The following is a 23941-nucleotide window of genomic DNA, read 5'->3' as shown; positions in this document are numbered from 1 at the left end:
AATATATTATATAGGGGTTTTACTTACAAGGGGTTATAATGAGTTTATAGCTTGTATAAATATAATTTTATTTTTATTCTCATGTATGTATCTACTAATTTATATTTACATTTATAAAATAATTGTTTTGTAAGTATATTACAGTAAGTTAGAAATTTCGTGAACTTCAGAATAGGTACACTGTTTTGAACTTATACTACCTATTTACCAAAGAAGCTTGGTAGCTGATGTTCACGACCCATTAAACTTTCTCGATACTATTATAAACATCATCCAATACCAGTATTAGTTGTTTAGAAAGCACAATGATAAATTATAATTGTAAATTCAATTTGATTTATTCGTTTTTCGTTACGGTATCATACTATTATAGTCAAATAGTTTTCCGTATACCTTAATTAGTAACAATATTTTATCTTACAGATTACGTAATTTCTTAAAGGGCTTCTATGGCAGTGTTACGAGTTCATTGAACTTCCGTATAACATCTTAGTACAATCAACATTCGTCTTCTTTACCATTATCTACATTATACTGCACTAACCCTGCAAGGTCACTTGTGCTGACGTTCCAGAATCATGTTATGATATTATGAATTATTATTTTGTTGTAGAAGCTATTTAACGTAAGTACAAGTGGTCCTTGGAGCAGGTAATATCACAATAGGTGTTGTAGTTAGGTTCACTGTCGACGTTGCCGACCGTTTACAACACGGTATCCTCTGCGATAGGGTCCGGAGCGGTAGCGCGGGCGCACCGGGCGTGGTCGACGCACCACCGCGTTCGGCACCGAGTCCACGTCACCTCCGGTGGAGAAACCACCCGCAGGGGGAGCTGGTCGTCGTCTCATACACACTGCACATCTGATAAACGAGAAAAGTGTTAGTAAGTACTTATCAATCACAAATTGCTTAACTTCAATCCAAGTACCTTACATCTTAGGTCAGATGTACAGTAACATCCACACATCCGTACGGTTTACGGGAGACCTTACAAACACGTATACAATTATAGGCATTAGACATCTATCTATCTACATACCTGCTAACTTTGGACACTTGATCTGACTTTAACGTTTGTTGTTCAGGCCGCTGGAACATTTTGTTGTCATCAATGGTGGACAGCCAGTAGGAGACTGCCGTCGCGAAGTAGTTACACCGGCCAAGACCGTTGCACTCGATACAGGGCCTAGTGCGGAACTCCCGCATGCACGAACCAGGGGATATCAGGCTCTGGCCAGCAGCATCCGTGCCTGCCGTGTGCTGTAGAAACGAATTTATATATACAAGGACAGTCAGGTAGGCACGTACTTAATTAATACTTTACTACTCATGACTTGATAAGTAATTGTAGCCCAAAGTAGCTTAGGTACCTACTTTATCCTTATTACACAATGAAACCTTATGAAGAACTGGGAATACATAGTTTAGTTTAACCTCCGATCTACCTTCTCTCTATTCAAGCAGTCGTTTCACCAAATAAGATAGAGAAATAGTGATTGCTAAGTATTTATTCTACTTAAATCGAAGTCATTAGTAAAATAAGCACCTGGTTGTTCGTATTGTATTGTTCATACATATAAAACACATAGGGTGTCCCACAATGAGCCGGAGGAGATTTTAACAATATTTCATACCATAAGGAAACTGTAGCCAATCCATAGCTCCTCCCAGCCGGGAGGGCATTGCGGCACCTCTGTACTCTGGCTGTGTATGGCGATAGATCTCGTAGGCGCTTCACACACCTGACACCTGGATTAACAATTAATACAGTTTAAACATTATCACAATCATCATAATTACCATTATCTATATTGGAACGAATAGTATCAAAATTGACTACGTGTTATGTATGACTCATGACTGCCCATCCGGTAGGACTACAGGAGTAATTATAAGAAGGTAGGTACCCACGAACTTATATAGGTATGTAATTATCCATTAGGCAATGTATTTGGCGTACCTATTTATTTATTTATGCAAATATTTTTATTGTACATCGGCTGAATACAAACGTTGCTTGTCAGAAAACAATGAATGGGAAATCTGCTAAATGCCATTAATCCGCACGAAACCGCGCTTCGTATCTTCCTTCCTTATATCAACGGCTAAGGAATTGAATAACCTGCCGTAGTTTGTTTCCCTTCAATCTTGGATTCTTCAAAACTAGTGAGTAGGCACTTATTATCTAAGAGTGTATGTACCACCTTAGACCGCCATCTTCATTTACCATCAAGATAGTATCATAATTATACTTAAGTATATCAGGTAAAACGCAAACCTATTTTAGATATAATAAAAAATACCGAATTTTGCTTTGTTAATCGCTTTACTACGATAGAGTGATGGTAAGAAAGACCTTTTCGATTATATTGAAATCTAGATGCATTTCGATAGACATCAAGCTCGTATTCCCGTTCGACGTAGGCAGGGCCTAAAGAAAATCACTCATAAACAATTCTTATTATACCTAATAACTACCTACATATGTACAATAGGTATTCTTACCTTGATATGTATGACCTTACGTCTCTAGATTGTATGGGAGTCATAGACATTGGCATGGGTTCCTGAGTCGATAGCCAGAAGCTGTAGTCTTCTCGTTGAGCAAAGTCGCAAACGTCGTTCAAGTTACAGAACATGTAAGGCATTGTGGAGAACTTGCGTAAACAACTGCCTGGGGCGCCTAAAATAAAAAATAAAACGGTTGCAAATAATACACATTTAGCAACATTTGCTATTTATTGACTACGTCGATAAGTATCGCCTAACTTGCCACTAACAAAGTGGCAAGTATCTAATGTATCAGAGAATAATTATGTTCTTTGGAGTAACTGCTTGCTACATTAAACCTCACAATAATATACCATATTTGTAAATAAATTATTTTCATTACAAATAAAGTAAATCTTACCTAAATCTTGCCCGTGAGCTTTAGCGTTGGCTACAATGTGCATCAGAGAAAATCCATCCCAAAGAGGAACGGTACCGGATGGACACTGTGGGATCATACTTGATTGTGAATGTATCGTGAAGTAAAAGCCTCTTGACTTTGGTGCTGGTGGTGGTGGTGCTGGTAAACCGGGTGGTCCTCTACCACCCTGAAGACCATCCAGTCCTCTCTCGCCCACTCGGCCCCTCAATCCTTGTAATCCTGGGGCACCCGGAAAACCAACAGGACCTGGAAAACCCGGTTCTCCTCTTTCACCTTTAAATCCAGGAATACCATTTCGTCCAAATGCTCCCGGCATGCCATCTAAACCATTTGTTCCGTCAAAACCTTGTGGTCCTATATCTCCTGGAGGACCAGGTAATATTTCCGATGGTAAAATAGCGTCACCTCTGTCACCTTTAATACCTTTAAGGCCAGGATAACCCGCAAGACCTTCTTCGCCTTCATCACCTCGCATACCCTTTAAACCTAGAGGGCCTTGGCTTCCTGGATATCCATCCGACCCGAAATCTCCAGAATCTCCTTTTTCACCTGGATTTCCTAGAAGGCCCTGCCAGCCTACATCACCTCGTTGACCTTTAGGGCTTATCGCATAACCGGGTTCACCAATGTCGCCTTTAAATCCTGGGGCACCAGGTGTTCCTTCCATTCCTCGATTACCAGGTGCTCCTGGGAAGCCTCGTGGTCCAGGTCTTCCATCCATACCTTTGATTCCTTTCGGTCCTTGGAAACTAAGACCTGGTTGTCCTGGGGCTCCTTCAGGACCATCAATTCCATATTCTCCAGGAGCTCCTTTTTGGCCATTAGGACCGTACCATCCTGGAAGACCATCAGTACCAGCCTTACCCTTTTCTCCGCGTTCAGCATTTATACCATCTAAACCGCGCAAGCCTGGAGGTCCTCTATCACCAGGAAGGCCTCTTCTTCCAGGCAAACCATCATCACCAACTTCTCCTTGATAACCAATATCGCCAAGTTCACCTTTTCTACCTCTGAGGCCAAAGAGTCCGGAGTCTCCAGGTTCCCCTGGGTACCCAGGTAAACCTTCCATACCGATATCGCCCATATCGCCTTTAGTTCCTGGCAGGTAGCTGATAAAACCAGCGTCACCTGTTTCTCCTTTCGGTCCCATTTCTCCTCTACGACCATCTAAACCACGGTACCCCATGTCTCCGGGGAGACCAGGCATCCCCATTATCCCCGGTTCACCATCCATGCCCAAGTCTCCTTTACGTCCAGTCATTCCAGCAAACCCTCTTAATCCTCGTCTGCCTTTAAGTCCATTAAGACCGTGTCTTCCCGGGAAACCTGGTGTACCAGGCCAACCTTTGTCTCCTATTTCTCCTGGTTCGCCTGGGGTTCCTATGTCTCCGGAGAGGCCTTTGGTTCCATTAGACCCGTAACGTCCTGGTATACCTGTATCACCTTTTACACCTTTTGCACCTGGACTTCCTCCTATTGTGAAACCTCGATCTCCTTCATCACCTTTTTCGCCCTTCCGTCCAGGAGTTCCAGGCCTTCCTGAGTATCCATCTGCTCCTGGTTCGCCTTGATCACCTTTCAAACCACTTATAGCATCTTCGCCTCTTTCTCCTTTTAAACCGACAAACCCGATGTCACCCATTTCACCCTTAAGGCCAGGCCAACCATCTAAACCAGATCTACCCACAATTCCTACGTCTCCTCGTATTCCTTTCGGTCCATTTGGGCCAGCTAGGCCCATTGGACCAGGTTCACCATTATATCCCGGTGCGCCTGATTCACCTCGGTCACCTAATTCGCCGTTTTGACCCGGTTTTCCCATTAGGCCAGGAAATCCTGGAAGGCCTGCAGGACCAACTTCTCCAGTCCAACCTCTGGTTCCTACTCGACCAGCCTCTCCTTTGATTCCTTTAGGACCTTCATCTCCTTGTAAGCCATGGAAACCTTGTAAACCAGGTTCGCCGAAAGGTCCCATCTTGCCTGGTAATCCTGGGCGCCCAGGTATGCCTCGAGCCCCTTGTCGTGTAATTCCGGGCATTCCTTTACGCCCCTAAGAAAATATGAAAATTTAGATTAGTCAAAAAAGAAACCAAAACATTCATGACAAGCGTATTAGCATGATATAGGTATGATACAATAACAAATTGAGCGCAGAATGTACAATAACACAAATTAATAATGAAATATTAGTGACACAAGGGGATATACCCTTTCAAGGCCAAATTGAAACAGTTGATCTCAAAAATTAGTACTGCAAGTTATTTGATATTGCGCACTTAATGTCAATCTACAATAAGTCACGACAAAAAAAACTTAATGTCAAATTCTGATATTGCTTTTTTAGACCCTTAGAGCACCAGATTTCTTAGAGATCAGACTACGTATAAATATTTTGTACTACTTACAGGAGGTCCACTTGGTCCCTCGGGTCCTACGTCTCCTATCGGTCCAGTTTGTCCTTTTACACCGAAAATTCCAGCCCGACCAGGTGCGCCAGAAAAACCGGGTTCTCCTTCATCACCTCTTTCCCCAGGCAAGCCGTCGGAACCTCTATCGCCGGGCCAAGAAGGATAACCAGCGTCACCTCGGGACCCCTTCTGGCCTTTGCCTGCAGGATAACCTTCTGGTCCTGGCAAGCCTTTACTACCGGGTTCACCGTATGGTCCAACGTCTCCCTTTTCGCCTACATATCCTTGTAAACCAATGGGGCCTTGTTGAGAAATTCCTGGTATTCCTTGGTCGCCCACCGCGCCCGGGAATCCATCGTAACCCATATCACCGCGTTCGCCCTTTCGTCCTCTACGCCCTGTCAGAAACAGTTAGATATCAATAAAAAGAAAAAAATTAAAAGCATCATTGAAATATGTATGTTACTCCGTTCGTTGTACATGGCAGAAAGTGATGCAGTGTATGAATAATATTATGTATAATTAGTGAAACAAGTCAAGTACCTTTAGGTCCAGGATAACCGGGGAAACCTTTTTCACCTTTGGCGTTGATACCATGGTCAAGAGATTCTCCAACTTCTCCCGGGGCACCGTCATCGCCAGGGTCTCCGTGTTCTCCCCTGGTTATTAATAGAAACTCTTTGCAACATACTTTTTGCATTTATTGAGAAATTGGCCGTCCTAATAACGCCTTTGCAATATACGTAGTATCGTGGCCTATGTATGTGGCACTCCTGATGCGACAAAATAAAGGGTTGTCTCGTGAATGCTGGTATAGACATGTACCTATACATTAAGTACTTATCCTTCCGGATTTATTACATAGGCATTAGACCACACATTAGACTAGACAGAATTAATTACTCGTAATATATTGATAAAACAACAATAGTTACTTTAATCCGGGCTCTCCTTTTTGTCCGTGGAGGAACGCTATAGGTACCGGGGCCGGTTGTCCGGGCGTTCCTGGACGACCGTCGCGTCCTCGAGTTCCGTTACGTCCAGGTAAACCGGGGAAACCGAAGTCTCCCATCCGACCCTTGATACCGGGCGGGCCCACGTCTCCCGGAAAGCCAGGCCATCCCGCATCTCCGGGGAAACCAGGGAATCCAATGAAACCTGAAATGTTACTATTGTTAATACGTGTTTATACGGACACAAAGTGTGATCGATGCTTTTTTACCGGATGAGAATCTTTATCTGTTCAAATCCATGAATGCCGTTTGAGGCAACAATAAATCTAAAGCTATTTACACTATTCAGTAGTATGGATTTTACATGCGAATTGTTTACCTGGGTCTCCAGGAGGTCCTTGATCTGGAATAGTTTGCGATTCTGGTGGATGGATCAATTTTCCCCTAGATCCTCTTGGTCCTTGCGGTCCGGCACTGCCGAAAACCCCTTTGTTACCCTTCGGCCCTTTGGGTCCTGGTAAACCAGGATTGCCAGGTGCTCCACGTGACCCTCGAGGTCCTGGTAACCCTTCGTAACCTGGGAATCCTCTTGAGCCCGGAAAACCATCATCGCCTCTTTGACCCTTAGGCCCAGGTAGTCCTAAAAATAAATAGAGTAAAATATTTCAGAAATGTGGAAAGTTCAATATTATTCTATCAATTACAAACAAATTATTTGTGATTGTTACCTGACGGACAGAATGGACAGTCTTCACCTTTATCTCCTTTGAAACCGGGTATACCGGGGCGACCTGATCTTCCAGGCTCACCAGGAGCACCTGGTCTTCCTGGCGGACCGTCTTCTCCTGGTGGTCCAGCACCATGGACTCCTCTACCTGGAAAACCTGGCATTCCTACGAACCCTGAGTCGCCCCGGTCACCGCGCGTCCCTGGAGTACCATCTATGCCAGGTGTTCCTTCTTCGCCGTCAGGGCCTACAACTATGGCTCCTTTGAAACCCTTTGGGCCCATTTGTCCCGGTAAACCTGGATATCCGGAAGGTCCACGGGGTCCAGGTAAACCTTTGAAACCTGTCATTCCTGGTTCGCCTTTTGGTGAAACACCTGGGTTTCCGGGTCTTCCTGGGTAACCCTTAATACCAGGGAAACCTGGGTTACCCATAATACCTGGTAATCCAGGCGCTCCATCAAAACCTGGTGCGCCCTTTGGCCCTTCGTAACCGACAGGACCTTGAGGGCCCATACTTCCAGGTTGTATTGGCTCATTCAAGCGTGGGTCGAATATACCACGTTCTCCTATAGGACCCTGTTCACCGGGTCTTCCCGGCCTTCCATCTTCACCGGGTCCACCAGGCAGGCCGTCTTCGCCGTCTAATCCTGCATAACCTGGAGCTCCTTTGTCACCTTTACGACCTGCAGGTCCATCTTTTCCTCTGTGTCCTGGTTTTCCTCTTGGGCCATCGACGCCTTGTTCACCTTTGTACCCTTGAGGACCATTAATGCCGTAACGTCCCTAAATCGTAATTATACTAATTATAAAGTCATAAAAAGAAAATTTATATAATATAATTGTTGACAATTGCAACATAAAAATACCTTTTAAAAAAAAGGTTATAAAAAATATTCATTCTTTACTATTTTTAAATTAATTTTTGTATTCATCGAACTTCTCTTATTGTCGGACGTGTTTGTAACGTTTGTAATTATCTACTTAAACCGAATTATATACGAAGTGGCAAAACAATCAGCGTTTTCTTTAATACAGTTTGCGAGTGGTGAAATAATCACTCCACACACATTTTAACAATAATACTAAATCGACAGTACTTACTGGTGCGCCCCTAGATCCAATTTCTCCTTTCAATCCTTTAATACCCTGTTGACCTTTAATACCCTTCTCTCCCATATTGCCTTTTGTTAGGATGGTGATATTCGTTTGAACTTCATCAATTACGACCATTGAACCAGGTCTACCCGGTTCGCCTCTTTCTCCTTGGTCACCCTTTTCACCGGGTGGTCCTAGGACATCATCACCAGGGTCACCTCTATAACCTGGTTCACCTTTACGACCCGGGGGACCCTGAAAGTTGAGTACCACTGAATTAAATTGAATTCAGCTTTTAATTCTGTTTATATTTCGAATTAACTGCGAATTAACAAAGTTTGTAAAAATGTGCTATTTCATCAGACATCTAAGTAAGTAGTCAATTATTGGGTAAACACTAAAGGCTTATAATTAGCAACGGTGTAAGAAGGGACTACCTCAAATTAACAATGCTTGCATTACGAGTAGGAATCCATACATTATATCTACAAAAAAATAATATTGACATTCTTACCAGATCTCCTTCCTCGCCTGGTAAACCGCTGTCTCCTCTCCATCCTTGTTGCCCCATAACACCTGGAGTTCCGCTACGTCCACTATCTCCTTGATCGCCTTTGGCTCCTCTAGAGTTTACTCCGCCTTCTCCTGCTAAACCTTGGTCACCTTTTTCTCCAAATGGACCTGGTAACCCTCTGTCTCCAGGTGGACCCTGAGGTCCCATTTGTCCCTGCACACCGTCAACGCCGCTACAACCGTCCATTCCGGGATTACCCGGCACCCCCTCTAATCCTTGTGGTCCCTGTTTGAGAAATCTTTTGTAATATTTTCTAAATGCTTACAATTTTTTTTTCTTGTTAATTTTCATATTCCTCGTTTCATACCTGTTGACCCATGTAGCCTCTTGGTCCATACGGTCCTTCAGCGCCCTAAAAATAAACAAATTACAAGTATTGTAATATACTTCATAAAGTTATCTTTGTTGCTATAATGTATTTTTGTGTATCAGTTATTCTTATTTAAAATCTTAATGGCAATAGACTCGCCTCCAATCGGGTCGTGTACTAGTTTCAACATAAATTATGAAATTCTGATTACTAAATAAAGACATTAATTACGAAATAAAGAGATAACATTTTCTTTTTCTATTTAACTTATGAATTTTAATCCCGAAAAACGTAAAAATAAGTTTTCTATGACGTCACAGTGTGCTTTTTCATACAAATTCCATAGTAATTTCGTATTTTGACGTTTAAGTAAAAAGTAACTGATTTGACTAGTTGGGACTTAAACATAGCTAACGAGGAGTGGGTGTAGCAGTTATATATACTAGGTAAGTATCCTACTCCTTTGGGGATACAAGCGTGATGCTCTCTTATTTTATCTTTTAAAATCTTATTCATTTGCTACTAATTCAATTCAATTGTGCCTGACAGTATCTTATCTTCTTCTTCTATCGTGTGGGTTGTGAGATGAATTACCAACCTCATCAGCCCTGGTGTCAGGGTTACTATTGAGCCGTCAAAGGCCCCAGGCTTGACTCATGTAACGACTACGAACTTACTTCAGTAAGTAGTAACAAGGACCACCGGCTTAACGTGCCTTGCGAAGCACGGATCGTCTTACTTTCGGACAATCAGGTGAAACTAGGGATCACAAAGTGATTTTTGTAATATGTCCCCACCGGGTTTCGAACTCGGGACCTCCGGATCGTGAACCCAATGCTCAACCACTGGACCACGGAGGCCGGTATCATCCATAGCAGTTTAATACTAGACGGGTTTCCTATCTTTTGTATAATTGCTGTTATTAAATTCCGAGACCGTTACACATAGTATTTTATGAAAAGCAGTTTGTACCAAGGTTAGTAGGTACATAATATAACGTTATGGACTCAAAGTTTCATCTACATAAGTAAATATAATAATTACCCGCTCGCCCTTATCGCCGATGTCTCCGATCTCGCCCCACTCGCCGAGCTCGCCAGGTATCCCGATGCGGCCCTCTGGCCCATCTTCACCGTAATCTCCCTGAAGGCCTGGTATACCCGGCGACCCTCGGTCGCCCAGGTCGCCCTTTATCCCGGAGCAGTCGCATGCTGTTTGGTTGCACACTGCCTGCAACAAAATAATGTGTGTTTGAATGTTGATGATGATGTCGCGTCAATGATAATCCTTACATTCATAATATGCGAAAATTAATCTATCAATCTTTTTACACCTAAACTGCTGGACTGATTTAGACAGAGTACGTCCCAGAGACGGTCAGGTCACAATGCTTACTGCGGGCGGAAACGTACTTTTTAATAATTTTTAATCAACTTATACTACTCATTATACTCATTATTTATGTGACTCAAAGGGTTCCGTAGTCTTATGCTACTTGCATGAAGATATTAACCGTCCATCACGCAAGCTGTAAGATCGGGGTCATTATTGCGCGCGAGAGAAAGAACGTGCCTTATCTGCAGGACCTCTGACACACATACTACAAGAGTAAGACCATTTCCACTTCCTACTTTATAATGGAGCATGAAAATCAATTTCTTTGCTAAGTAAGTAAGTTTAACAAAAAGGATAGATGACTTAAAAAAGATGTAGACTAATTTCTAATCTAAATATTTGTATTTTTTTACAAGATGACTGGTATCTGTCAATCCATCCCGATTGACTGCATTGGTATTTTGGCAGTAATAGGAAAATTCTTCTAATTCGCTCGACACTTAATTTAACTACTTACTTATTCAAATTTAGTCTAACATTCATTACAAATATGTGGACGTTTTTATTTCAATAAAAATCTACATAGGAACTGTGTCAGTAAATACCTACGTATAAAGATGTTTCAGTTTCATAACTTATCGGTGTGCGGTCCAAGTGTTTGAAACAGTATCATTGACACTAATTTGGGTATGCCTACAAATGGTTTTATTGTCACAAGCGCAAACGTGTTAGCCTACTAGCAAACTGCACAAGGCTAGATGTATTTCGTTTAGGTTTTCGTTTAAGAACATGGTTCTTAGTTAAGGGTGATGTCAGACTCACATACCTATATTACATCATTCGCTTCTTTATTTATTTTCCATGCACCATTAAATTGAACACGTAGGATACACATGTTCAATATTTAAGAATTCATAATGTTACGCTATATCCCCAGATAACTTTACGCCCTCAATAACCATTGCGGATGGATAGAACGAAAAGTCGTATGACAATAAGTGTGCACATACACTTCGTAGTGCACGACTTTAGTACCATGTCATATTATGACTTTTTTGACAAATTGAACTTTAAGTCACACTAAATGACAAATAGGTATATTCATGTGACAGGGTTGTAAACTGTGTAGTCTACACAATGTTGCTCATGCTTGTACAATTGTACATCTTATATTTCTTTTATCAGACGCTTAGGCGGCTATAGTACCAAACTTAATATATCTATGGGACCGGTCCGGATCAGGTATGGTCATGTTACCGTAGAAGAAATCCTTCACAGTTAGGTAGAATTGTGTACGTATCTAGAATCTATAGAGAAGGTAATCAAATAGTTTTCTAAAGAAAACGTCATATTGTAAGAGTAAGTAATTAGGTAATTCTTATCTGCTTGTTTTTGTATTGATTAGGTGCTCAGTGCAAATATCTGTATCAAGGCTTCAGTTTAAGGTTTTGTTTTCTTAAATACTTAATAGAAATATAAGAGGCTCAAATGCAACAAGTGAGGGTACATTTATAACTAGAATTCTTGCTTCACTATACTTGGAATAGATGTTCATAGGATACTCTCCATTTATTAAGACGCGTCGTGTCGTTTGTAACAATATCAATTTGCAGTTGTTATGACAGCATTTCTAAATTTGCATGACGACGCAATACAATGCATTTACTTGCTACTCTACATGTGTGAACAGTACCTACATTAAGATCATTTGTAAGGATCAGCAATCGTTTTGTTAGCCTGGATCCGGTGAATTATTCCCTCCTAATTTGGATTGGAATTCAATAATGCAGGCATGTCGATGACTATAGTTTTTTAGGTGAATGACTTCTGTTAGTTACTCTTTCTAAATAAGTAAGAGTTACTTATATTGTACCACGATAAAGATAAAAAAATCGATAATATGTAGGTAAGTAAATGCCGGTACGGAAGTTTTGTTTTTGGTAAACTTATTAATAAGTACACAATCTTTATTCTCTCTATATTCTTTAACCAACATACGAATGGACGTTATTGCTAATGACATAAACACAAGGACATGGGCTATGGTTTTCAAATTCTGCATGATACATTATGGTGTGAGTCAGGTACCTATTAAACGTCTGTTAATTTAATGGTCGCTAAAACCAGGCCGAGCATTATATCACCGTAACATCTGTTCATGTTATCTTAAATCAGTTCATTGTGGACGACGACCTATTTGTTAAATGCGAAACTTTAAAGATATTCTTACTTTCAGTTTTGAATCTCGGGATATAGGTATTCGTGAGCTTATGTCATCAGTATAAACAGTCAAGAAAAACTTTTACAACATAGGTATTCTTTCTACAACAACTTAAGAAGCAATATCGTGTGGGTTGTGAGGTGGATTACCAACCTCTACTTACTTTTCCAAAGTGGTAGTAACTGAAGTGAAAGAATTGGCCTTTGATAGACAAGAATGTAGAATGCTACACCGACAAGAGCGTGGCTCTTAAATTAGTGATGATAATGATGTAAATGAAGAACATAATAATATATGTATTAACAAGTTCCGTGTCCCAAGAAAAACTCAGCTTTTTTCTGGATTTTTAATTATCTGTCTGGATACTGTCGAGTTCGGCAAATACCAAAAGTTTCTGCTGATTTTTTTTTACAATTTTTAAATCTGTCTACCCCTACCAAGATTTCGGGCGAGAATCTATAATGTATGACACATAATTGCAAAGATAATTAATTTGTGTCGTCTAAGCTGTAATTCCGGGCGCGAGGTTGCGAACCGTGCTCGCTTCCGGGCCGTGCGCGTGGGCAGCGCGCGGCGTCCGGCCGGCCCGCGCACGCGCTCACCATGCTCCAACTAAACCGCACAGACCTTGTCTGTACTCGTTTATTAAGTCCATAAAAACAGTTATGTATGAAATTTCTTCCTATAATTTATGAAAATTTGGATTATTTTATCTTCGAATCGTCTTCAAGGGTTTTTACCACAGCTTTCAACGTTGTTTGAATGTACTGATGTAGAAAATGCAAATAAAGCTTTGTGGGGTAATTAGGAACATATAAAAGTACAATCGTAGAACTAGTACAACCATAGACCTATGTGTAGAACTACCGGTTTTATCGATTTCGCATGGTCTTAATTAATTACATTGCATTTCTATTTTAGATGTTACATCAACTGTCGCACGTTTTGTATAATGTTATGTAGCAACAGGCGATTACAGAACGCATGAGTCATTAGTTGCAATTCAACGAACGAGCTGGATAAACAATCATTGCAGTGTCCCAGCGATAGCGGCCATTCGCACATCCCGCGCGACCCCCCCTGCCTCCCCCGCCACGTGTCACGACTGTGCTTTTAGGTTTAGCCATCCCGCCACTTGTCCAAATATATCCTTAAGCTTTAGGACACTTGCTTTCTGTAGACACAGTCGCGCACGCAACATAACACAGCGAATCATTATAAGGGCGATGCGCGATGGGCTGATCACCTGTGTTACCTTACGATTCATCGTGTCTAATGTGGTTGTAGGTCGTGTTTTGATTACTTGTGGCTCTACCCACCCCATAAGAGCTTACTTGCGTGACTTTATGTATGTTGACTAGGACGCGGGCGCAGCGCAAGCGCAGCTTTCGCATGTAGGTACATAACCTAAACAGATTACATTTTCAGTGAACCTAAGTCAAACTGCGGTGCTATTAAGGCACTTAGGCGGTCTTGCAAAGCGGCTAAAGCGTCTAAAGCGGCTATAGCGTCGTGACTTGTGACAGCAACACATGTGCAGTTCAGATGCAGTCATACTGTATTTAAAATTTCCAGGACAATGAAAAATCTCTAAATATGTTACCTTAACTCTACAGGTCATCAGATAAGTTATGTTGTGCCTTAAGATAAATATTATGAGCAATATTTATTTAGTATCCACTTGCAATAAGTATTGCAGGCTAAGCAAGGTTGAAAGATATAAGTATTTTGAGAAATAGACCACACTGTAATGTATTGCGCCTTTTGTACCCAATTTATGTTTCTGAGTATACGATAAGTAATTAATTTATTTAAGGTTAACAGTAGGTACTACAAGAAGCAAAATATTGTCTTGCAAAAAATTGAAAGGAAAACTTAGAATGTTCTATGTTACATTTTAATATCATCACACGTCACACACACCTTTTTCTTTTTTTGACGTGAGTTATTGTAGATTTGCCGCAAGATGCATTAACTACTTGACCCGAAGCATGTCACACCACACAAATTTACAGGGTGTACAGGCCACATTGTAGCAATTCATCTAAAAAGCAATATAATAATATAAGTTCGTCTGAATAAGTACCTTGCAACACAAAGAGTTACCAAAAATCCTGGTGACACATAATTAAGCGTATTTAATTGAATAATATTATCGGTAAACGCTGGACATTTCAAAGGTTTAGCTTTATTAGAGAGCACTGCGCTAACAAAGTCTATTTCAATTGTGAGCTAATCCCGAAATATGCAGGTGTACGTGGGTATGTACGTATGATGCAATGTACAGACGAAAACCAGGCAGTATGCACCATTGCACGCATCTATTTATTTGCCGAAAATTGTTTATAAGCACAACTTCAGACCAACATGTGGTTGAGTGCTTAATTCATGGAATCCCATTCCTGCACATGTTGCATCCAGTAGTGTTGGTAACCGATATCTTAGAATTTTCCAGTAACTGTAACTGAAGCTCAGTAATAATAATCTAAGCTAAATGTGGGTTAATTAGTTGTTGCTTCAAATGAGTCTTTACCCTTATAATGTTGTCGGTGTTACTTTAATTACTACTTACTTGTACTTAGTGCTTATTTTCTATCATGTGCCTAAACCAGGATCGAGAGTTTAGATCGCTCGAGGATTGAATCTCACAAAATATGCGTATAAAAGACTTCTGTTTTCAAGGTGCATTGATGAAAAGAAACTAATCATACCTATTCTTGAATATTTTAACTATGTCAAAAGTTGAAAAATGGAACGGTCTGGTTGAATTTACGAGCTGTTTGCCGGAATCTGGTGACCCCGTCGTACTCATAAACGCGTTCCCGATACACCTCGCACTACAATGGCGTAATGAGAAAATCTATGTTCTGCACACACGCTACTGTGCGCTATTAATCATGTTTTATATTCTACCTAGCATCCATTTATACCAATTCCATATGAACAGAATAAAAAGTTAATAACATTTTGTTCACATTGTTGAACACAAAGTAGGCTACACAAACGCGGAAGCGGAAGTTAATAGCGAAGCTTTATCGATACTGCGCGTTATTTTTTGAGATTATGTCTTTATCATAAATAATGCGACGCTCTAATTAATTTCAGACGTATACTTTATACGAGGACGAGTTTCTGTAGACAACTGCCACGGGTTGTATTGATTTGTGAGCAATAGGTCGGTAGCATCGCGCACTGTCAGCGACCGCCACTAAATATAGCCCGGGATATGGCCGCACGTTCAACTGGCTTTTGTTACCGCACTGAAACTATTGACCTATTTTACTTTACTGGAAGTAAGCAATAACTTTCAGTGCAACGCTCGCGGCTATAAAACCGCCGCCTGCGAGTAGCCAACTAAACCGCGAGTGCTATGAATTGCATTGCGGTGCAATACTTGCTGCCACCGTGGTACTTGGCCGGTGCACCTACCTCTACGTATACGCAACCCAGTGATATGTAACGCTGTTATTACGTGCAAGTATACCAAGTACTAACTTCCAAAGTACGTACTCACAATTAAGGGTCAGACAGGCACTGAAGGCACTGAAGGCACTCAGAAAGTTTCATTACATTTAGATATACAGTATAAAGGAGTGAATGAGTTATTTACTTATCTCTTACTCATGACTTGCTACCTAATAATAAATGTAATATTGTGATAAGATAATATTAAAAATCAATCATCATCATTGGCCTTATACGTCTGTTTCAGAAGATTTATCAAAAATCAATATTGTAGCGTAAAAAAACTAGTTATTCCCGTTGTTTACGAAAGTTACATTGCATCGACCGGAGAGCTTTCATATACATAGTGGTCGTAGAGTCGTGTGGAACTGATACTGATATCGATGAAATATAAAAATTGAGGAACGTCGAATACTTACTTCCTCTTGGGTTCAATGTTCTGTGTGGACTACGTCATGACGATAAAAGAATGAGTGATAAATTGCGCTCGAACATTGACAGGGCCGACTCACCCCGCCCCGGGGCGAGCCACCGATGCCGGACGACATCACAAATGTTTTATGTTATGTAAGCAATCCCGCGTGATGATATAATTAGACTACGAGAATGTACGGCAGCTGCATAATTAGACATACAATCTCACAGTTTTATGATACTGTGTATGGTTAAAGAAGACTGCGTGGGCACGTTAACACGTCGTTGAAAAAGCTTTGCTGCCCTATGAGACTTGACTTATATTTTCAGCCAGTAACAACATATCCTATGTTGATTTCATTACATTACACGCTTACTGAATTCCATCATTGTTGCCAAGTAACAATGAGCAACATGCAATATCATTGACTGATATGGCACCGTGGGAGTTAATATAAATTATTTCGGCAATAATTGCAAAAATTGTGTTATGTACCCGGCGACGAGTTGATAGCAGCTTCCCGTCGCATCGATAACGGAGCCGATGTTTGTATCGCGACCTCGTTCTGAGAGCTTCGTCAATGGAAGTTGATTTTGACCTATTTTATGTCTGTCTGATAGTCGCCCTGTTTTAATTCCTACATCCACATTGATCACATTTTTCAGCATTTTGCAAAAGCGATAAGTCACAGCGGATACGGAAACTTGCTCCGATTTGACGTTTCCTCTGTATCCTTGATCATGGAATTACATTATACAATACAAATGATGATGTTTTCTTAATAGTTTTTATTGAAAATGTTTAGTTATATTTGAAAATAGTTGTATTCATTCTTATTTCATAATTTCATAAACCGACTGTAGATATCTAACTTTAATATCAAGTATCGTGATCACATGGTGATTAGAGCTGTACTTACTAAGTATCTATGTGGGATTTCGTTGATATTTACGTACTTAACATAAATTAATCAAATCAAATACACTTTATTGCACAGAAATTAATTTTAACCATCAAACAACAAACATTACAATTAATATTTAAAATGAATCGGAATTTTTTCAATTTTACATAACATCCGATTAGTGCCGTTTTCGAGTTAGCAACTAAGTATATTACGCGATGTAACCGCGATTTAGGTGTGACACTTGGATAGGTACTTACTTAAATACGCTAACCAAGAGAAGGCGAAGGTCGTCGTATTGTATCTTTTAAGAATAAGGCACCATTTGCATACATCCTTCAAAACTTATGTTTTTGATGCGAATCTATTAGTTTCGATTTCAGACATGCGCCAAACATCCTTGTCGTTCTATAGTTATTCATCCGAACTTTTTAACGATACTCTTCCTACATCTGATATATATTTTCTCCAAGATTTAACTTTACCTTTTTTAGTTTACCCTTAAGTACCCTTTTTCTTTTCTAAACGAGCAAAATGTATTGTCCTCGGTTAATAGTTGGGAGTATGACTATTACGGCTAAAATCTGTTCTAAATTAAGATCTGACGTGATGTGCGTCATTCGTCCGTTATACTTATTATCACGGGTTACAACCTTTACAAAAATTCAAAATTACTTTAATTATTATTCTAATGATAAGATAGTAAGAAATAAGTACAGTCAGTTTACACACTTTTGTGTCGAATTTTTTGGGCCCCGGAAGTTTTGTTATCAAAAATATCATTTCTGTACTGCTTCTTAATGTTATTTCTACATCTTGTAATACATGCATCGTAAACAAAACACTAATGCAATATGTTAGACATTTTTATCTAAGTGCATGTACTTTATGTAGATTATTAATTGCACCTGAATATCTTTAACTGTTTACTAAATTAAATTAGGCTTTTAATTCGATTTTTCACCATGTAGTTAATTATAATATAAGTAAGTATAAGTGTTATGTAAATTAAAGTCATTTTTGGGTCACGAGGCCACGTAATGATAAATTATTGTCGTTACTTGTTGATATGTACCAAATAAAAACTTTTAAAAGATAATAGAGCAAAGGTTACGGTAACATCGCATTATTACATTAACAACTATATTTTCAGAGTTAAGCAATCATATCCTGTATTTGACCTTATTAAAATGAATGAACATAATGTGAAACTATAAAGTATCCAACCTATAAAGATTTGATAGGATTCGACTCAACTTAGTTCATTTTTCCCATCTGAAATTGGGTAGTTTCCAACTAGTCAAACAGTTTTGATGTTTACTTAATAAAAAGTATTTTATTAAGTAAACATCAAAACACAAAATTACTATGCAATTTGTGTGAAAAAGCAACCTGTGACGTCATAGAGAATCGACAAAATATCGCACTTATTATTTCACTTTTCTTTATTCACATTCATAAGTTAAATAGAAAAAAGAAAATGTTTTTTGTCCCTTTTAGATCTGTCTTTATTTAGTAATCAGAATTTCATAATTTATCTTTATTTTGACATTGTGACAATCACCATTCGTTCATGTACGTAAAGAGAAACGAAACTATTCTATTGACAAAATGAAAGCTCATGATCCTAATTGAAGAGATGATTCGTGTATATAACTGTATTGGTAGAGCTTTATTGGTGAGAGTTGAGACCCTTTTAAAAAAATATCGCTTCATGTAGAGTAGAGGATAAAATACCTATCGTAAGGTATCATAGGTAGGTCAATACATAATATTATGTTCACGTGACAAGCGGACTTTAATAATGGTTTATAATTGGCCGGAATGATGATATCAGTGTTTTGTTATACTTCTAAAAGATAGCCTCTATGTCGCTATACGGTACCTACTCGCAATATCTTATCACCATATTTTATTAACAGCCAGTAGCTTGTTTAATGGACACGAGTCGCTAATCGGGAACCCAAGAACCTATGTAATTTTGTACATATTGCCTTGGTAGGCACTTACAGAATTACCTCAATGAACCTTATCAACAATGGCAGACCAGTAATAACCACGTTCATCGAAACTTTGAATTTATCTGCCAGCAACTATCAAGTAACTTAATTATGTTATATATGTCAAAAAATAAAACGATACGTCAAACATCTTTAAGGTAAGTAGGTATATACCTATGTTTGTAAAAGTTTATTAAAAATAATTGGGGTACCTACTTAGGATAATTTGAAATTATGACGTCTAACAAAATACCTACATAAACAAGAACTCACGTCCATCAACCCTATTGAGGTAGGTGCACTCAAGTAAATACATTTATCTATTTTAGTACTTGTATTGAGTAATTTACCAACCCGTCACACCTCCTCTAATCTGTATATTTTATGTAGGGAGCTTCTTTACCGGTGAGCATTCCCTTGTACCTTTGACCATGTATGATTCAAGAGCATTACAGTACATAATAGGCTACTGCTTGAGCACATTTAGGGGATAAATACTACCTACATATCGATTTTAACTGAACATATAAATTGTTTAAGGGTAGAATTGCATTTACTTACTTTTGTGAGTGAAAAAGTGTTACTTCGTGAAAACGTGTGGATACCATAAGTCCTTTTAAAATGGTCTTTGAGCTTTTTCAGGTGACTTCTGTGTCTGTGACAAAGGTTACATGACTAGACATTTTGACCACCACTCCACTAAACAAGATCATAATGTAGGAAACGCACGGAAAATTTCGTACTTAAATCCTGATTTAAGTTACGACAATTTCCTTCTCTACTAACGCACAGTGGAGCAGCGTGGTGGAACGTGCATTATACCTATTCCTTTTGATCGATGTGGGGATCGATTTATGCCCAACTGTGGAACATTATTATTATAAACTACTGTGTTATGGGCGTTTCAATTTCGTAAATGATAAGGTATTCCTATGTATGGGTATCCCGTCAGTAGTGAATCAAATAAAATATCCACCGCCGTGTTTCATGGGGTCACGTAATCAAACTGGGGTCATGGCTTACCAGAAAATCGGCGCCATCCTAATTTCCATAGCAAACGTCTTTGTAACGATAAGGACTACACATAATCGTTATACGAGTACCATTCTAAAATCTTCAAAAAAAAAAGCGCGTATGCAGCACACTTATTTTTTTTCCACATAATTTTTTGAGGATAATTGCGTATAAAAATAATAATCAAACCAGTTTTTTCTGGGATATTGCCGTTTAGTTTTTCAGATCCGCTTAATGCATCAGATTAATCATTATTCAGGAGTACCTACTTAGCTAAAAATAGAACAAAAATGGCACCAAATTTGTAAAAATGAAGTACTTAAGAGTTTTTTTACTGATCTCAAGTTTCATTAATTGATTCAATACGTGTAGGCTTATGGGACACCCTCAAAGGTCCTAACCATAGAAATGACAGTGTAGCTAAAATTTGCTGACAAGTAGAGTCGTAATAGTTACTTATTATAGATGTTTTGCCTGTCACTACAATACGCGTACTGTTCATTTTAAAGATCGTATTTATCTACAGACGTCGATAGATACCAAAAGCGGCCGCACATAATTTTTTGCCTGACGACTTGTAGCCCACCTTAATAGGATTTTGTTCGATGATCATATTTAAGTATAATGCTATTTCAGCCAAGCAGATTTTCTAATTTATCTTATTAAGCTATTTGGGCAATTCGGCTCATCATAATGAATCTTATAGGTCTAATGTCAACGGGGCCTGCACGGCTACGCTATCGCGCGCTACGCGAAGTACATCGCGGGCACCGACCAATACAACAACCGTATGACATTTATCGACAGCATTGGCTGGTCGAAACGGGCGGGGTTTATCGCACCGCGCCGCGTCCGAGTCCGATAGCGTGTTTACCCCGCAGGAGTAGTTTCTGGTTGTCGTTTTTAACTTGTGTCTCTATCTATCCACCTCTAGAACGATTACGGGCATTAATATGTATAAATAATACAGTAGTAGCTACCTACTATAATGATATAGATAATATTCCGATCTGGGAAACAGAATCATAGTAATAATAAGCTCTACCTATATCAAAGCCACCCCCTCCAATTGGCAACAACATTTATGTTGTTATTCTAACAAAACGGAACTGTTTCTTTCTTGCTATAGGTAACATTAAAACAGTATACACATATTATAACAGATGCAGTACGGTTTTTTGATCCTATTAATAGTTCATTTTCAAACCGGGACAACTGATTCACGGACCGGAATTCAGAGAACTGACTAAATCGTACTATATCTTTTTAATGACATCTCCAATACAAAGAGCAACAAAGGCCAAGAATAAAGCAGTTGGTGACTATCAGTGTATCAGTAAGAAGAGAGTTTGCACATTGAAAAGAAAAAAGAGAGCAAAAGCTTTTAATACAGCCAGGTTCACGACTCGTCTTGCAGTCAGTTGAGTAAAAGTTCTCTATTCCTTCTACGAACAAAAATGTTAACTCGATCACTAATAAATACAGTCTCTACATATTTACTTAGGAAAGTAATATAAGAGTCGGGAGACAATGCTTGAATTTAAGTAAGTATTATACGTAGAATTGATCTATCTCGACTGAAAACCTTAGCTATTACCTAGTCGTATTTCTATTTTAATGAAAAATTTCACCAAAATGTAAGTAGCCTAAATGTATGGAGAAGATCTGGTCCGAGAGGACATAATTTTTAGAGGAGAGGGGTAGCGGTCAAGAGAAGTGGGGCTGAGGGGAAGCAGCCAAACATGACTGCCAAAACTATTTATATTTGCCGGATAAGGTCTGATAGCAGTACCTACATCTAATTGCCGGTTAACATCTACATAAGTTACGGACACTAGAGCCAACAAGTGGTAAAACAAGCGCTTAGACAACTCATCACTTCCTTAGCTTTTATCCATGTCTATCCCAAATATTCCGGTCAGTTCTTTATAGAAGCGATTGCCAATCTGACCTTCCAACTCGAAGGGAAAACCAGCTTAATTACAGGTTAGGTCATATTAAGCATATGCCCCCGAAAGTAGGTGGACTCGCAGGGTCCACAGAATACCAGCATCTCGTAGTTCACGTCGACCACCACATATCATGAGTATATTCTTTTACAATAATGTCACTTTGTGTGTGTTTTTTTCTTTTGATGTCATAGTATTGTTGCTATGTGTGTGGCGTCCTTTAATAATAAATAATTCTTATTAGTTGGTTTTTCCCCGGGCATTATGGCGTTGATGTTGTTGATTTTGGGAAGTAAGTTAATGATGTACTCTGATCTGGAACTTTATTTCGTAAATCGGATTCGGTAGTGTAGTCCGGTCCGCCGGAGGCCCGCGTTGCTCTATTATAGAGCCTCTATAGGGTCAGGGCATCTACGGGCCGGACCCGTAATTCAAACCTGCAACCTCGGATTAACCTTCGGATTTGAAGGTCATAATGACAATCACGAAAATACGGGATTAAAGCCAGCCCTATAAAAACGACATATTTTCAGCTTCGTTATAGACTATAATACAGTTCTATGCGACTCATATTTTCATACTAAAAGGATGAAATTTGATCTTCTTGCATACATATTTTAGTTGTGCTATGGTTCTATCTTGTAATTATATGGTTCTATGAATAATGTGTGCTGCGTTGACCTTATTACATTTTTTTATAAAAGACTCGTGTGCCATTTTATTGTATATAATTTTTGGTGGATTTTAATACTTAAGTACTTATAGTTATTAGAAAAGTTCGCACCGTCGAATTCCCTTTTCAATTATGTTATTTACATAGAGAAATGATAAACACTAAATTACAGGATTATCTGCCATTGCAGTAGTGTCTGACATTGAATACTGACACTCTTCAGCTTTTTATCTTGTAACTACATTTATAATCACAGCACCCTTTATGTAAATAAGTAATATAATATATAGTATATTAGAATATTCATCAATCAATAAATACTTACAAGCTTTTATAACAATGATTAAGCCAATTAGTATTTCAAAAAAAGACCAACTACACAACACCTACACATTATATTAGATACTGATAATAATAGATAAGTACTTATTTACTTGCATAATATTGACCGGTACATTAAATAACATCTGAAGAATTCAAAATACTCGTATAATTATGATACCATTTCTCGAGGTACCAACCTGCCTATATAAAACTAAGCGTTGTGTGCGAATTATGCGATGTCATCTAAAAGCTTTCATGTGTAGGTGAGTTAAGAGACTGATTTTTATCGAACTATGATTTTGATTTAACAGTGTAAGCAATAATCAGTCGCGGGCTGAACAATTCCAGCAGTACAATGCGTATAACCGCCACCGGCAAGTAAACATTGCAAAAACAAAAGTTTGGCCGGCGCGTTGATGTCTTTTATAGGCGCCAACGGTGATCATTCCGCACTAAGTTAGATCTACAGGTAGGGTCAGGTGGATTTGGTACTTACAGCTGATGTGGTTTGTGGATTGATGAGTAGAAGTAGTAGCGCGGCGGGCACGAGGTGGAGCGCGATGAGGCGCGCGCGCGCCGCGGCCGGGCTCGACATGCCTGCACACCACTACTGGCCGCGCGCCCTCGCGCCGCCCGACG

At 39.4% G+C, this 23941-nt stretch overlaps 1 protein-coding gene across 1 annotated transcript; it reads right to left on the bottom strand.

The window, feature by feature from the left end:
- Positions 1-51: 51 nt before the first annotated feature.
- Positions 52-23931, bottom strand: LOC126367273 (collagen alpha-1(IV) chain-like). The gene is made up of 15 exons (XM_050010707.1): positions 23799-23931; positions 10047-10232; positions 9000-9044; positions 8633-8917; positions 8125-8373; positions 7023-7806; positions 6674-6934; positions 6277-6499; positions 5885-6000; positions 5339-5739; positions 2913-4983; positions 2507-2684; positions 1636-1750; positions 1041-1261; positions 52-862 (listed from the first exon to the last, which is right to left on the bottom strand). The coding sequence occupies exons 1-15, from the start codon at positions 23895-23897 to the stop codon at positions 682-684; spliced, it is 5415 nt and encodes a 1804-aa protein (XP_049866664.1). The 5' UTR covers positions 23898-23931; the 3' UTR covers positions 52-681.
- Positions 23932-23941: the final 10 nt, after the last annotated feature.

The sequence above is a fragment of the Pectinophora gossypiella genome, chromosome 1, assembly GCF_024362695.1.
Source record: "Pectinophora gossypiella chromosome 1, ilPecGoss1.1, whole genome shotgun sequence".
Classification (NCBI taxonomy): domain Eukaryota; kingdom Metazoa; phylum Arthropoda; class Insecta; order Lepidoptera; family Gelechiidae; genus Pectinophora; species Pectinophora gossypiella.
This window is presented reverse-complemented; position numbering and strand designations above follow the sequence as displayed.

Coding starts and splice junctions, on each gene's coding strand:
- LOC126367273 (XM_050010707.1), bottom strand. CDS start 23,897: ATGTCGAGCCCGGCCGCGGCGCGCGCGCGCCTCATCGCGCTCCACCTC. Junction 7,807..8,124: donor TTGGATCTAGGGGCGCACCA/GTAAGTACTGTC, acceptor ATTACGATTTAG/GGACGTTACGGCATTAATGG. Junction 6,500..6,673: donor AGGACCTCCTGGAGACCCAG/GTAAACAATTCG, acceptor GTAACATTTCAG/GTTTCATTGGATTCCCTGGT.